The sequence below is a fragment of the Haemaphysalis longicornis genome, unplaced genomic scaffold (assembly GCF_048455015.1).
Source record: "Haemaphysalis longicornis isolate Haplotype H1 unplaced genomic scaffold, Haemaphysalis longicornis Haplotype H1 scaffold_10, whole genome shotgun sequence".
NCBI lineage: Eukaryota > Metazoa > Arthropoda > Arachnida > Ixodida > Ixodidae > Haemaphysalis > Haemaphysalis longicornis.
In genome coordinates, this window is record NW_027526204.1 from 141,522,526 (window position 1) to 141,537,888 (window position 15,363).

General features: G+C 45.0%; 2 protein-coding genes across 5 annotated transcripts in view; one reads left to right on the forward strand and one right to left on the reverse strand.

The window, feature by feature from the left end:
* The window catches only part of LOC144159530 (trypsin-1-like), a 175,954-nt gene that overhangs the window by 37,916 nt on the left and 122,675 nt on the right, over positions 1 to 15,363 (forward strand). The gene's annotated exons all lie outside the window — the stretch shown is intronic.
* Positions 1 to 15,363, reverse strand: part of LOC144159529 (complement C3-like) — a 99,055-nt gene that overhangs the window by 29,406 nt on the left and 54,286 nt on the right. For all 4 annotated transcript variants that reach the window (XM_077691086.1, XM_077691087.1, XM_077691090.1 and 1 more), the window contains exons 17-25: positions 14,416 to 14,469; positions 10,420 to 10,620; positions 8,580 to 8,757; positions 6,305 to 6,533; positions 3,534 to 3,743; positions 2,710 to 2,809; positions 1,795 to 1,896; positions 724 to 912; positions 578 to 653 (exon numbers count right to left, since the gene is read on the reverse strand). In XM_077691086.1, the coding sequence (XP_077547212.1) occupies positions 578 to 653; positions 724 to 912; positions 1,795 to 1,896; positions 2,710 to 2,809; positions 3,534 to 3,743; positions 6,305 to 6,533; positions 8,580 to 8,757; positions 10,420 to 10,620; positions 14,416 to 14,469 (1,339 nt within the window). The remainder of the gene's footprint in view (positions 1 to 577; positions 654 to 723; positions 913 to 1,794; positions 1,897 to 2,709; positions 2,810 to 3,533; positions 3,744 to 6,304; positions 6,534 to 8,579; positions 8,758 to 10,419; positions 10,621 to 14,415; positions 14,470 to 15,363) is intronic.

Consider the following 15,363-nt stretch of genomic DNA (forward strand, 5'->3'; position numbering starts at 1 on the left):
TTGCAGATTAGAGTAAGACATGGTAACCTAATTTAACTTTTCTCGCTACTCTCACTGGACCATGTCAGCGTCACCTTGACATTGGTTCAATTATGGCTTTCATGCTTGTGTATATTGCAAAATTTGAATGACTATGTACAGTATTGGGGCCAGTTGCAAAATGAACAAACACTTTAGGGAAAGTAGCAGAAAAATTATTGTTCTAATTCCATGCTTTACAGATGGAAAGCATGTTTTTTTTTCTATATTTCTGGCGGAATATTCTGCAGAGACCTCCCAACAGTGTTTTTGTACAAGCTATACGGAGCTAGCAAGGTAATCATATCTCTATTTTGTCGGTTCTTGAATGATCCCCAGGCTATGAACAGACAAACAACAAATTTAAGGGGCAAAATGCTTCTTGCACAATCTGAGACTCTACCATAAGCTGGTGTGACTCAATCAAAACGTGAACACACAATTTATCAGCCACAAAATTCAGCTCAGAAAAACGCTACGACCGCGATAAATTTGCTCAGAAAACCATGCATTGAGGGGGATGCCGCAGTTGTCACTCAAGGTATATTGCAAAACTTACCAGACGCTGCTTTCCCGATGTTTGAAAGCCGAGAAAGAGCCATCGGTCTTCCTAAAGGACAATTCCCTCTCATAACCTGCGTCAAAATTACGCCAGAAAGTGTCACATCTCATGTTCAGCCCCATTACTGCGCAAAGCGGTGTCACCTTCTCTGATGTAGCGGTAGCCTTTTTCCTCCAGTTCTTCGTCCAACAAGTTGTTCTGCTTGAGATAATCCAGTGCGTACAGCGTTGGGGCCATCAGCATCATGTTCTGTTCGCCACACCCTCTGGGCATCGTGATGAGAGCTTCAAGGTTCTCGAGCGTGGTCTGAACCGAGGGCCCAAGTTGATTCCCTAGAAAGAAACATTTTTGCATATATGTATCACCTTTGGAGCCCTCCGGTACATCTGTCTATTTTTTTTTTAAATATGCCCGGCAACGGTGTTTTCTAAACCAAACATTTTATCTCTATGCTTAACAGTTCTATGCAGTTAAGTGATGCATCCCAGCATGACAAAGAGTGAAGAAATATTCCGGCCGCAGTTATCAGCTTTGCGATTCTCCCAAAAAAGTGGTATTGCTGAGTTATTTTTAGAGTAGGCCGCAGAATACAATAAACTAGCTGGAGTGCAGTGCAGATTAGCCCCAAGCAATCTCATGTAAACCAAAGCCCAATACTAAGGCCAGTATTACAAGATGCAGCTTAATACAGTGGAGGTTTGGACAACTTGGTAAACAAACCATATTAGCACTCTTTTACCACCAGCACAGATTAACACGAAGGGGGAGACACGATCATGTCCTGTCTCTATCTTGGTCTATCTCTGCTGTACTGTGAAGAGTGGTAATATGATTCATATTCAAAGGTTTAAGTGCGCGAAAGACGGATACAAGAAAGGACACAGACGAGCGCACGGACTGCGCTCGTCTGTGTCTTTTCTTGTATCCGTCTTTCGCGCAGTTAAACTTTTGAATATGAACCCCTTCCAACTCGCCCAGCTGTCTCTCATTCTAGTGGTAATATGAACCCAGCATAAGCCTAAATAACCACTAACTTTGTTTCTTCTTTGTAAAGGACACTGTTATGCTTCAGATATTGCTGATTATAATACCAAGGATGACACACATTACAACAGTAATGAATTACAGGAGGCGAAGCACGTGGATAATGCAGACGAGTGACTCGTTTATTCCTAGTGCAAGGGCCGCAATGTTGTGCAAGAGGATCATCATACCTATCATTGATAGCGAGCACGTCCTTGTATCTGGTAGGGCATCGGGTGGCAGCCGCGTGTTCACAGAAATCACTTGCAAATTGGCACCCGGGTCCAACGAATCTGTTGAAGACAAGTTTGGATCTGTGATAAGTTACAAATCAAATCAATCAAATCAAAGTTTATTTCACTCACAGTTACATCGACGTGAAAAAAAAGTACATCAAAGGGGCGAGGAAAAAAGCTGCAAGCAGCAGCTTGACAGGGAGGGCCCTTGCCCCCGTCCAGCAATGAACGGCGTGTGCGCTAAGAGGGTTTGTGTGAACAAACGCTCTGAAAAATACACTTTTTTCATATGTCAGAGCAATATAAAACAATAAAATTCAATAAAATCAGTTTGGCGGCACGACAGGAGTACATACAGTGTACAGTACTAAAACATACTTTACATGAACTTCAACACACAAACCGAGTACAAAAAAAGAATTACGATCGCGTACGTTCACCGTACAAGTATTCAGAATTTTATAACGTCAGAAAAAGAAAACACATCGTGTTCGTACCAGTGAAATCACATTTTATCATCTAAAAATAGATTTAAAATGCCTTGTTTGTTAAAAATAAAATGTAGATTTGTCCCTGGTCAAACTTGTTAAGCCCAATAGGCATGGTGCTCTTAATTCATTGGCACTCGTAGTCAGTACGTGAAAATGGAACTTGTCATGGGGACCGGTATCCAAAAGAATAAAGGCTATGAGTCATTGTCATCTTTCAACAGACCAACGCACGGTGTTAAACAAAAAAGTGGCATGATTTACGACTATTCAACGATGCTAGTTGTCTTGCACTGTTGATTGTCACTGTCTTCGGCCATGTCTTTGCAACAGTGATAGATAGCGGAGTTGCTGACTTGCATTTTTGTGAAAATTTGCTCACCTTGGTAGAATTCTCGGCTCACACTACGGGTCGTCCTTCTGCGAGTATTCGATGGGTCGATGGATACGGAGAAGCTCTTGGACACAACCACGCCCTCCGGCTGCAATAAGTGGAATGCTGTTACAGCAATGTGCGAAATTGGGACAACTAAAGCAGAACAAGAAATCCAGCAAAAGTCCGAAGTTTTTGAATTGTTCCAGCATGGCAGGCCCAAGAGCTTTATTTAAGCCTTTGAAAACATTGATTTAAGCCATCAATGCAGAAGAGAATGAAGCTGATGCTGGCAGCTTGGTGGAGAAATTTATGGGGCACTGGAGATACACTGAGGGCCATTTGTTTCTCGATGAGGCCCTTTTTTCACTAAAGCAGTGAACTTTAAAGCTGCATTCTCGTGCATGATAGAAGAGGCGTACCACAATCAGTGGCTTACCAAGCCCCCTCCCCTTGCTACAGAAAACATTTTTTTTCTGCTAACCTGGTCAGGTCGGTGACTTTTTCTTTGTAAAAGGATAACAGCTACAGTTCAGACCAAAATAAAGATCTGAGCTCGTGGTAAAAATTGCTTAAAAAGCTTGATAACGGGACTCGTTTCGCAGTTAAAGGATCCATATTCCTGCGGTTGTAACGAACTGCCAGCAGCCCCTACAACAGATTCTCTCCTCACCATGCAGCAAATGTCCTTGGCTTCAAAGTTTAAACTAACGTATAAGCTAGGCGAATGAAACGTATAAGCTAGGCGCGAAGCTGTCATCATTAGTGCACATTCCGCCTAAGCTTATCCCGAATCTTTGTCAAAGCTTCTTCAATGCTTTCCCACAGCTTACCACAACGTTGAGTTCTTTCTCGACGACGTCTTCCCCCATGGAGCTCCGCACATAGATCTTGATGGTGAACAGGCCTTCTCGAAGCGGAACCACGGGGAAGGTCACACTGGACGCCGAGTTGGCTGGCACCTTTACGTGGCGACGCTCTGAACGCTCCCCCGGCATCGCCCCTGTGCACAGCCCCTCCACACCATAGATGTACGCGTTGCCCTGCAAATAAGAGCATATTTTCCCATCGACAAGCAGAATCTTACACGTTGTTCTATCAGTTCCATGTTTTGCCCCTACTTCAACTTTATAGCTACAGCATTAGTATTTTCTTTGCCAGTGCTTTACTATTTTCTTGCCAGTGCTTTACTAGAATGCAAACTTAGGTCGGCTCAACGGGCCATGGAACGAATAATGTTAGGAATAACACTCAGGGACAAGAAACGAGCTACCTGCAGGATCAAAGAACAAACTAGAGTTGACGGTATCACAATAAAAATGGTAAATATGGGATTGATTGATTGATTGATTGTGGGGGTTTAACGCGCCGACGCAACGCAGGCGATGAGGCGCGCCGTAGTGGAGGGCTCCGGATTAATTTTGACCACCTGGGGATCTTTATCGTGCGCCGAAATCTCGTACACACGGGCGTTTTTGCTTTTCGCCTCCATCGAAAAGCGGCCGCCGCGGCCGGGAATCGAACCCGCGACCTTGTGCTCAGCAGCGCAACGCCTTAGCCACTGAGCCACCGCGGCGGGTGGTAAATATGGGAGTAAAAAATAAATACTACAGTTATTTTGTAGGGACGGGTGAGATGAAATGAAATCATTGTTTGACATCTCTCAGATTCATTTCGTTTACTTTTTCTTCCTTTCACTTCATCATTGACATCTGGGGTCAGATATTTCGCCAATCTCGTAATGGCCGTCTTAATGCGTAATAAGCCAGCTGCGAAGAGCAAAAGAAAAAAAAGGCCTTCCGGAAACACCCATGAAACAGTCTAAACAGTCAAGCCAAAAGTGAGCTCCCATTGGGCAAATGAATTTGGCTCATTTTGATCCGTGAAACCGCAGGACCGGGCTCATTTTCGCTACGAACTACGATCTGCGTACACGTTTTTAGGGCGTTACCTCAACTATTTTCTCACCACCCCTTTTTTAAGGAAAAGTTGCCGACTTTTTTTTGTCAGTGCAGTTTTATCCGACTAAGTTTCAGTTTCTGTATCTGGCTCATTCGGAAAAAAAAATGCCTCGTATGTTTACGCCTCGTCGCAGATCATATGTCAGGACAGATACTGTGTGTGTCCTTTCTGTTGTCCCGTCTTTGCACTGTTTTTCTGCGAAATGAACAATAGAAGTCAGCAATAAAACAGCACTATGTGAACGCATGCACTGGATCCGCACAAAAATACTTGCACACTGTGCAGGCCCAGTGGATCGAAGAACACCATTAGGGCCTGTACCTAGGTTTTCCCTCTCGTTGAGATTAAATTGGAGAGTTTGCGTACTGCGCATTCTATGTAAAGGTTTCGTACTTATTTCAAGTCATGAAGGACAGTGTTGTTGAAGAGAGGCCAAGACGACAATGGAACTAAACCTCTTTTCCACGGAGCTGCTATTATCCTCCCAAATACTGCACAATGTTGGGCTCATAGTTATTGGAGCAGCACACGAAACCCATGCTTTCTATAAATCGATAAATTTACTGGATACTTTCACCCATATTACCTTTGACCCTTGAGTCCAATGGTTTTGACACCCTGTGAAAATGTTTTATAAATGTTAAAAAACTGAAGAAAACGTGAGAAGTAGGTATGAGGAATAGTAAACTTTCGTCATAACCAAGTCATGAGGGTAAGAAGTGGACGTTGTTGGAATATCAATTGATTGCGGGGTTTAATGAACCGACGCTAAAGAGGCGACTTTTTTGAAAGATGTACAGTAGAACCTCATTGACACGTTAAAAAAAAACGTGAGGGAGGAACGTGCAATCCAGGAAAATGTACGATCCAGTAAGAAACGTACTATGCAGAATTTTAAGTGTTCACAATTGAGAGCGTAATAACCGGGAAATTGTATGAACCGAGAACATATCAACAGGGTTCTACTGTATTCTCTTAAAAGTGGGAAGACTGCAGTGCTTGCGTTGTATGCAGAACAACGAAGAGCTTGTAATAATGTGAGATATAAAATTACACCATTTTCCCGTAGGGGAACCCTGAGTGGTATGCGAAGCAGCCATGGGGTCAACTGAAGTTCCCATTAGTTTTCAGTTCGTCGTTTCCGTTGACGTTCAGCTCCGCGTGCCTTCGTTGTATCAGCAGCTTCCTTACGTAGTTTGAATGAGTGAAGGACGTAAGGCGTGTTCATAGCATATGCTCCCATCTCGGTTTGTAGCGCAGCGGGAAGAGCGCCACGTACCTCCCGTTGCGGCCAGAGAGTCGTGGGATCGAAACCGGGCGCCGCCTAGCTATTTCTTTTTATAGTGGACTCCGCTGATGTCAGCCCAAACGCTGACGGGGCTGAAAAGACGTGCATGCACAGTAGAGTGCGGACGGCGGACAACGACAACGAGGGAGGGAGGGATAGAGCTCCGAGCGTGAGATGCTTCGCGTCTAAAAGCAATTTGTTTTAATGGGTGTTTACTGAACTGGTTTCACTCGGGCAAGACACGTCACGGCAGAGACAATGCAACACCCCTGTTGCAGCAGAAATAGCATTTCCTGCCTAGATAGAAAGCAGAGATAAAGCTGCGGCTGCCAAACGAGCGCTTCTCACACTCACCATGAGTGGTTCGCTTCCGTAGTTGTAGACTGTGACGAGCACCTCAATCTGTTCATTGCGCACCACCTTGTACGGTAGAGCCACTTGCAGGAATATCGGCTGGAAGACGCGCACGTCTTCTGGCTTTGGCACGCACACTCCGCCCGTCGGGGAGACGCTCACCGCTTGCACGGACCACGTGGTTATGCTGTGGGGGAGGCTCACCGCAAAGTCGGCTACACCATTTGGCCTGCACGGGGCGCAAGAACAATCGCAGCGTTATTGCTGTGTGGGGCTCGTTTACCGTTGCACCATTATGAATTGAAACGCAAAGGCAATGTCATGCTTATTGAGACAGCTTTAGGGTCCGTAAAGGAGATACTAGTATCTATACAGACATTGGCATTGGACACCTATCATTATCTAGGCTTGCGAAAGCATTGAAATGAGGTGTTGCAGTGTGACCTGTTTGAAGCATAGTCGTTGAAGAAGTACAAATGAATTGTTGAAGAAGTATAAACGAATTGTTGAAATGTGAGGCTGAGGGCAAAACGATCTACAAGGCGCTTTGCTCAAGGAGGTCCATTATGCATCTAGGTGTAATATATTAGTCTAGTCCCCTTATAACAATATCCGAGTTCCAAGTAAATCCCATCATTATACCCGGTAATTTTTATAAGCGGGTTGCAAAATTAAAAGGTGAAACAGAACTCAAAACATTTTACCCATGCAAGCAGGGTCGTACTACTACTGATGTCTAGAAAAGAAGCCATAGTCGGTCAGCTTTGTTTGATGCACAAGAAGCTGGGGCACATGTTTTTCAAGAGCATCTATAAGTGCTTCGTCTAGTTGAGCGAGGGGTCCCTGGCAGAAACAAAGACCCTGAGGGACTGTATCAAGTATTGGTCCTCCTGCCAAGATGCTACCCGAGCAGGCTGCGCAACTGTGTCGTCCGAGTATCACTGTCACCGCTGTCCGCAGCACGTATCCGGGCAACGATCGCCTCTTCAGTGAGGCCCTCGGACGTTTCCAAAACATCAACCCCGACATCCCTTTCACAGAAAAACAGAGGCATTTGAAGAGGCATCTTGTCGAATTCAAAGCCGCACGTGACACAGCATGTGACCGCGAAAGCGAGCGAGCGGGCGCGGGAACAAGGCCAAAGCGGCGGCGCCGGGAGGGTGTTTCGGAAAGAAAACTGCTCCCCTCCTCCCCTCGCTCCCTCGTAAGTTGCACAATCGGCTCGTTTTCTGAAGGGTGGAGTGGGTGTGAGGGGCATCGCAGCGCAAGCCATCGGCGCAGTCGGCGTGGAGAGCCGGTGGCAACTCGTATTTTTGGTGTACGCTGTAACCGGATTCAATCGTTATATCTGATATCGCAGCATTGGAGAATTGTAATAAGCAGTTTATTTTACCATAGAACGCATGCAAAAATGGACTGTGCCATAGTTGTTCATCTTTATATCCAATATATTGTTATAAATGGTATGGTTATAAGTGGACTCTGCTGTATTCCTAGACAGCCTGGTTTACATGTGCAATACAGATTTTAGAAATTAAGCAATCCCTAGACAGCCTGGTTTACATGCGCAATACAGATTTTAGAAATTGGGCAATCAAAAATGGCATGCACCATTTTTATTACAATGGTGCACGAGGGAGTCATTAATGGGAAAAAAGGGGGTTAAAGGCACTAGCCCCAGCATCTTTGTTTTAACATCAGTTTAGTCATTCATTCACATTCATTCATTCACTGGTAACAACGAAAGGTTTGTGTTCTACAAGTGAGCGACCTATGTGCTGAATGAAGTCATTGTTGCAAAAAAATTTTCACATTGCTACAAACCATGCCTTCTGCATTGTTTGCTTATGTGTTTTGTTTTCGGAGTCTGGCCATGTCCGGCTGTGTTATCTGTTTGAGGCATGTTTTTCGTTCCCTTACTTTTGAATGCCGCATGGGCTACCTCATTTGATAAAGAGTGTTTCGCCTTGTTGTCACTAGATTGTTCTTCTTTGATAGCAAGCATTCTATATCCAATTTCATGGCTACTGAAGAATCACGCAGAAAGATAACTGTTCGCAGAAAAAATGCTCCAGCGTTCTATTCGCCGACACCTGTCTGTACATGTCACTTTGTCGACTGCTCTTTCACCGCTTCTGTATTCTTTGAGTTTTTAGCGGCGCACTAATTCGCTCCAATAAACTATTGTTCCCTGAAGATCCCTGCATCGTCCTCGGTTACGGGACAGTGTTTGGAAAGAATACAGGCAAAGAGATGGTGACCGTTCTTTCTTTACCCAATCACTTGTTCGTCGAAGAGCCATGTCTCTCGAAAATCCTTGCGAACCACGGTCTCTGGAGATTGTTCACCATCCACTTCATCGTAGGTTTCGTCGTAAGCGTTGTTGCTGCCCATCCGAGTCCGCGAATCGTCGTACTCATCGACTTCCATGCCGAAATTCGATGGGAAAGAACCTGCATGGACACGACAAGTTGGGCATAGAAATGGTAAAAAAATAAATATTTAGGCAAACTTGTGCAGTAAACATAAAAACAAATTCAGTAAAAGTCCATAGATTCACTAAAAAAAGGAAACATAAAGATAATGAATTTATATTTCGTGCCAGTTCCTTTCTGTGGAATTGCGCTTCAAGCCCCTTGTATTTCGGGGCACACCCCATCTTGGGTGAAGCTAAAACAAAAAGTAGATTTCCCACATGTTCTTATCTTTAACGGCAGCAATAAAAAAATAGTGGTACAGCTAAGGAATGAGAATTCTATAATAACCGTTCAATTCTACGTATGGTAGGCATATAAAATTTCTAAACAACCAGGTGTCCAAAAGATTTTTTGAAAATACAAATCTCACGTCGCAGATCTCCTCTACTGCAGTTTTTTCAATCGAGCAGTTATGCCGAAGCGCTTTGTAAGCAGCAATCTTTTTATAGCATTGTCTGGTTCATAGAAGGACAAACAGCACTCCAACCTAACTGGAGACGTGTGAGCACTCCTTGACACATTACCAACACTTCTAGAAGAAAATATGTACCATAACAGAGGTGGTGGTATCAAGGAAATTAAAAAGTTCCTGTCCCTTCAACCTTATCCTCTCCTTGCCTTCCTGGCAGGCTCCGTTAGTTCAGACATAGTTGCTACATAGGCGTATAACCTGCTCCTTCTAGTTTCAAAGCAGATGTAACACATAAATGAGTCAAAAATGAGGAATAGATTCCTCTTAAAATGCTCTTACCTCTTATTACACATAAGGAGGAAAAATACAAAAGAGAGGGAGCTTCTCGATTGATTGATTGATTGTAGGGTTTAACGCGCCGACGCAACGCACCTAGGCGGTGAGGCGCGCCGTAGTTGAGGGCTCCGGATTAATTTTGATCACCTGGGGATCTTTAACATGCGCCGAAATCTCGCACACACAGCTGCTTTTGCTTTTCGCATCCACCAGAAAAGCGGCCGTCGCGGTCGGGAATCGAATTCGCGACCTCGTGCTCAGCAGCACAACGCCTTAAGATGGAGCTTCTGCTTTTCTCTACCATTCACCTCATCTGTACACTGTATAACTCCCTTGTGAAAGCATCTTGCAGAGAAGACGGTTGGATGTAAATCAAGTTCCGTGTCTTCGGTTCTTTCAGTCAACCTGATAGCTGCAGTACTTTCCCCATACCCCCAACTCCCCACTTGCAACTGAAGGAGTTGATCCAATCCAGTGAAGGCTGCCACAATGCGTCATCTAATTACAAGTGCAGGGATTGACCTCAGTGTGACAAGGAACACCCAAACAACTCAGGTACTACTGTACGAAGGTTAGGTCGATTCATGATCGCTGTAGATCACATTTAAATCCGATTTAATTAGGTATTATGCATGACAAGTTTGCCCTTCTTTTATATCTGATATTGTCACAATTGAAAGCCACCGAATCAAGCAACAAATTATCTACGCTTTTCTGGCCTTCAGGCGTAGTTGCCCGCATCCATGGTGTGGCGCCGGTAGCTATCATAAAACGGGGTGCTACCTTACCATATACTCTACGGGGATTATGAACTGACCTACCATGCATTCTCAGGTTGGCCTCATAAATGATATCGGGTATGAAACCGTTTGTTACGGTCTCGCTCTCACCAGAACCCATTGACACTCCAGGCCTTCCCGTGGCGCTGAGGCAGCAGTCTTGAAAGGCCTTCGCGCAGCGCTCGCCACGCTCGCCAGGGAGGTATCGCTGCACGATATACGACCGTGTCGCACACCGCCTGCCCATCCGGTCTCTCTTGAGGCCCAGTGCACAGCACTCCTTCAGGAATGGGTCCCGGTTGTACTGTCCCTCTGGAGAATGCGCACACAAAGAACATAGGAAAGGTTTTACAACCCCATTGCAACCAAACTAGTGGCTAGCCTAATAGCGACTGCCACAACGCCATGCGCAGAACAGAGTCTAACGTTATCTTGAGACATTGTTACTTTAAAGGAGTAGTGACACGAAATTTCAAAGCTGAGATGACTATGCAAAATGCTTCCTTTTTGTCAGGAGATATCTCCCAGCAAGTTTCAACAGTAATCGTTCGGTATAGCATACTTTAAATCCATTTTAATGTTTGCCCACACGAGAAAGCCCAGAGTGGGCCAGCATGACATTATCTGCTCGTTGCCCCAAACTGCCGACGTCGGGGCTCCTGTGACGGAGCCAACGCGCTGGCTGCGGTTGGCATGCGCTGCTATGCTGTGTGTATCATGTCACGGATTTGGGACTGACGTCATGCTGCCCGGGCGCATGGGGATGGTGAAAACCTCGGCCCATCTGGGCGCGCGCGTGCACTCGCTCGCGCGCACGTCCAGACCAGCAGCGGTGCGACAAGAATGGCGACGTCAGGGCCGCCCTCCTGTCTTGGCGGCCGCTCGGCGTTCGTTTTGTTCAAACCAAAACTGACACGAATAAACGACGCCATAAATTATTGTTTACACTGCGACTGACCGTCTAATGGGCCATTCTATGATCAGTGGGCTGGTAGGCACCCATAGCAGCGAAAAAAACGTAACAGGAAAATTTCGCGTCAGTACTCCTTTAACCCTTCCACTGTCGGGTGTTTCTGGCCGTGATGCTGCACCCCCAGTGTCGGCTTCGTTTGTGGAATATCAGGGAAGGAGAATTCTGATTTATTTGACTATGATAGCGTCAGGAATGTAACACGTCAAAGCGAAAGAGCATGGGTGAGAGAGAAATCACCTTTCTTCCAGACATTTTCAGTTTGCCATGCACGTTTCCGGGATGACGGCCCCACTGTTTCAATATCACAATCTGATGCTGTGGAACTCGCACCCTTTCTTTGGATGAGAAACTCTCATAATGCGAAGCCAAGCTCGGCTCATATTCAGATCGTAAGAACAATCGCTCCTGTCTGCAGTCGAAATCCCCACACGGTCAGCCATCCGAAAGTAACCGCGCGCATGGAGGGACCACTTTCAGCAGCCCGCACAACGTGCAGAGATGACGCGTTGCGAAATAATGATGGCAGATAGAGATAAAAAGGGGATACAACATTGATACAACAACCTCGTTTGCTGCTGACAGCAAGTGAGGGCGCAGCGAGCGAGTGAAAGCCGTGATTGAGTCATGCCTCAGGCTATTGTAGAGGCAACGGTGCACCGGGTTGCCCTAACGCGCTGTAGCAGATGCGGGAACAGAAAAAAAAAAAACCTAGAAACCTGTTGCGGATGGTACAACAACCCTTCCACCGGTAATCGCACGCGTGCCACATGGTCACTCATACCGACAGAGTACAGAGTGCGGAGCGACCATGCCCCCAGCAACAAAGAAGGGACCCGGATGCTCCATACTCTTCAATATACCGTGTATGGAGCTTTCGAGTGAAAATACGAGCCACTAAAAATATTCGATGGATGGTGCGAAGAGTCCAGGCACGCCAGCTTTGCGCTATGGTGCGAATTTTGTAACGCACAATGGAGAGCTTACCGGTACGTCAGTGACACTGCGGAGAGGAAGCGCAGAAATGTACCAGTATGTCAGTGACAGCTAACGGGTTAAAGGAGTCATGCAGACAAAACAGAAGTTTGGTTAATTCGAAACATTTCCTCGTTAGAATCACACTGACGCCACTTTTAACGTAAACTTCAGTCAAATAACCTATATAATTAGAAAAAGAGGAAAAGGCCACACGACCTACTGGCTCATTTCCCGCAACAGAACCTATGATGTCTTATGCCCAGCTGTGTGATTGGCTGAGGCCGGCAAAAGCAAACACAAATTAGGCAGGGCTTACAAGCTTACTGATCGAGCGATTTGCACTTAAATTTGGGTCACATACCTTTTATAGCAGTGAGAATTTTTGGGTGAAGAATTAAAGTTATGAACGAATTTGTAAACCGCAAAGCAGTTAGTGCGGCACTTTGCCGGCTGGCAAGGTCTAACACAGCCGTCAGGCATGTTGGACTTGTCATAACTGACATAAGCGACACGGTCACTTACGTGACCATGTTTGTCGAGTCATTGCTGACGTTTTAGGAAGCTATTAGTATGAACCCTAATAAAGATACGGCAGGTATAGAAGACCGGCCAGAAGCAAAGTGTAAACACTGGCACTCATCTATGAAAGTGGACCATAAACAAGATAATCAAACGGCCATCTGTGAGATGGTAGCAGCCCTTGTGAGCAGGCTATCTTTAGTTTTATGGCCCTGCTCATTGTTGATGCCACGAAAACACGATTTATCGGGAGAATTGAAATTGTGGCTTAAAATGCTTAATTTCTCAGTGAATAAAGCATCGTTTGCTGCTGGACAAGTGCTGAGGGCACTACAAAACACTAAATCTTTCGAATAAAACAAACTTGTATTTTGTCTGCATGGCCCCTATAAAAGGAATGTTTTGGCGCGATAATGATGCCAATGTTATCGCAAACTTCAAACGAATAATTGAAATGTTACAGAAATCAGAGGAAGCAGTGGCGCCTCCACAGCTACTTTACGACGATTTCTCTATGACATCACAGAATCTCGTTTGCGTGATTGGTGGCTGCCAAGCTAAGCCAGTGCCAAGAAACATGACCGGGCAATTGTAGTGGGGCCTCTAGCTATGTTTGATCAAACCACTTGAATGTTAGCATGTAGCTGACACACAGAAAACAATGTTTTTGGTGCTGGCCGATATTACGTCACCATTGTCCCTGAAGAAGAAAGTGTATGACAGCTGCATCTTACCGGTACTCGCCTACGGGGCAGAAACTTGGAGGCTCACTAAGAGGGTTCAACTTAAATTGAGAATGACTCAGCGAGCAATGGAACGGAAGATGATAAGTGTAACATTAAGGGACAAGAAGAGAGTAGAGTGGGCCAAGGAAAAAACGCGCGTTAGGACGTATTAGTAGAAATTAAGAAAAAATGGACCAGGGCAGGGCATGTAGTGCGAAGGCAAGATACAAACTTCCATTTTGTCTTCATGGCCCCTTACATGAAACAATGAAAGAAACCTCAATGCCATTTTTTTATCGTTTATAGAGCCAAGTGGACATGAAATGCAAGAAATTATGTTACTACCATTGAATGGGTTAACAAAAATTCGTTTATTAGCTTGTTTATGTGCTGTTTGAATGTGCTTAAAGTAGGGTGCAGAAAATAAATAAAAATTCCACTTTTACACAACCTCGAACCTGGCCTGTGGTCTGAGACACGTTTCTGGTGTTCACCCAAAAATGCATTGTCGTTTCAGCTCATGTAACGCATCTAACCCAGAAGTGCGGGAAAGAATGCAATTGTATTTCAGGGCTACAAAAATGTCAATAGCAAAGCATGATATAGTATAATGTTGCATCACGCTGGTGCGACGGCACTGCCTACATCAAAAGTGTAGGCAGACGATTGCAGTTGCTACAGGTGTGCGGGGACTTAGTCACACAGTTGGCATGCTTCTAACAAATGCTATCATCTGGCCCCGAGTGCATTGCGCGTGGTGCGTTTTCCGGTTTTACGGCTGTCTTTGCAGCACGATGAAATGTGTTGTGCGAGAGGAACAAAAACAATTCTCAAATCTTGAAAACAACCGCCAAAATTTCTACTACTCAGTCTGTAGCTGCTGGTTTTCAAAAGTAAGAGATTAATCTTGCTTACGTGCTCTGGAGTGAACATTCCTGCGGCGCCGAACACGGGCTTCACAGCTGTTTTCTGAAAATAAAAATGTGCAATGAAAATTATGGTTCACCGACAGCAATTGCTTGATTGGATGATACTCTTTGGCAATGGAGAGAACATTTATTATATAGATTTCTCAGTAACAATGAGTTTAACCATGATGATGGTGAGGACTTGAACTTTGTTGGGGTATCGTGTAAAAAGAGTGATTAAAACAAATCTTGAGTTGTAGGTGCACTTTTCAATCTTCCTCATCATTTACGGCTGTGACACTGTGGCATTTGTGGTGCCATACAAAACTTCTATTCAACTGCACAAAATTTTCTGAATGCACATTGGGCCTGTCAGAATAGCACGCCTGGCCCAAAGGGCACAGAGGAGGAGTCATGTAGGCATTTAGAACTCAATCGCTGCTCCTCTCCTTATTTCTTGACAGTCATGCCACAAGTGCTGCGAACATCCACTATTACAGCAGTGCGTAAAGAAGGCTTAGCCTGGTGTGCATCTGTTTACCTACCAGGCCGTGCTTGAAGGCTACTTTTTCGCGCGCATTTTGTAATGAAGTCAGAAATATGTTTAATTCTTTCAGTATGAGTGTTTGTTTTTTTGTGTAAGCAGGATTACTAGAATTATGACTTTTTTAAGAAATCTATATCCTTGGCTAACATATAATAAATGAAGAGTAGTGAGAAATGTTTTTTTGCATGCCATTAATATGACTGTCCCGTCTGGAGACACTTTCATTACTATCTTCCCCAATGCTCATCATCATCAGCCTATCTACGCCCACTGCAGGGCAAAGGCCTCTCCCATTATTCTCCAATTACCCCGGTCCTGTGCCAACTGCGACCAATTTATCCCCACAAACTTCTTGATCTCATCTGCCCATCTAACTTTCTGCCGCCCCCTGCAGCGCTTGCCTTCTCC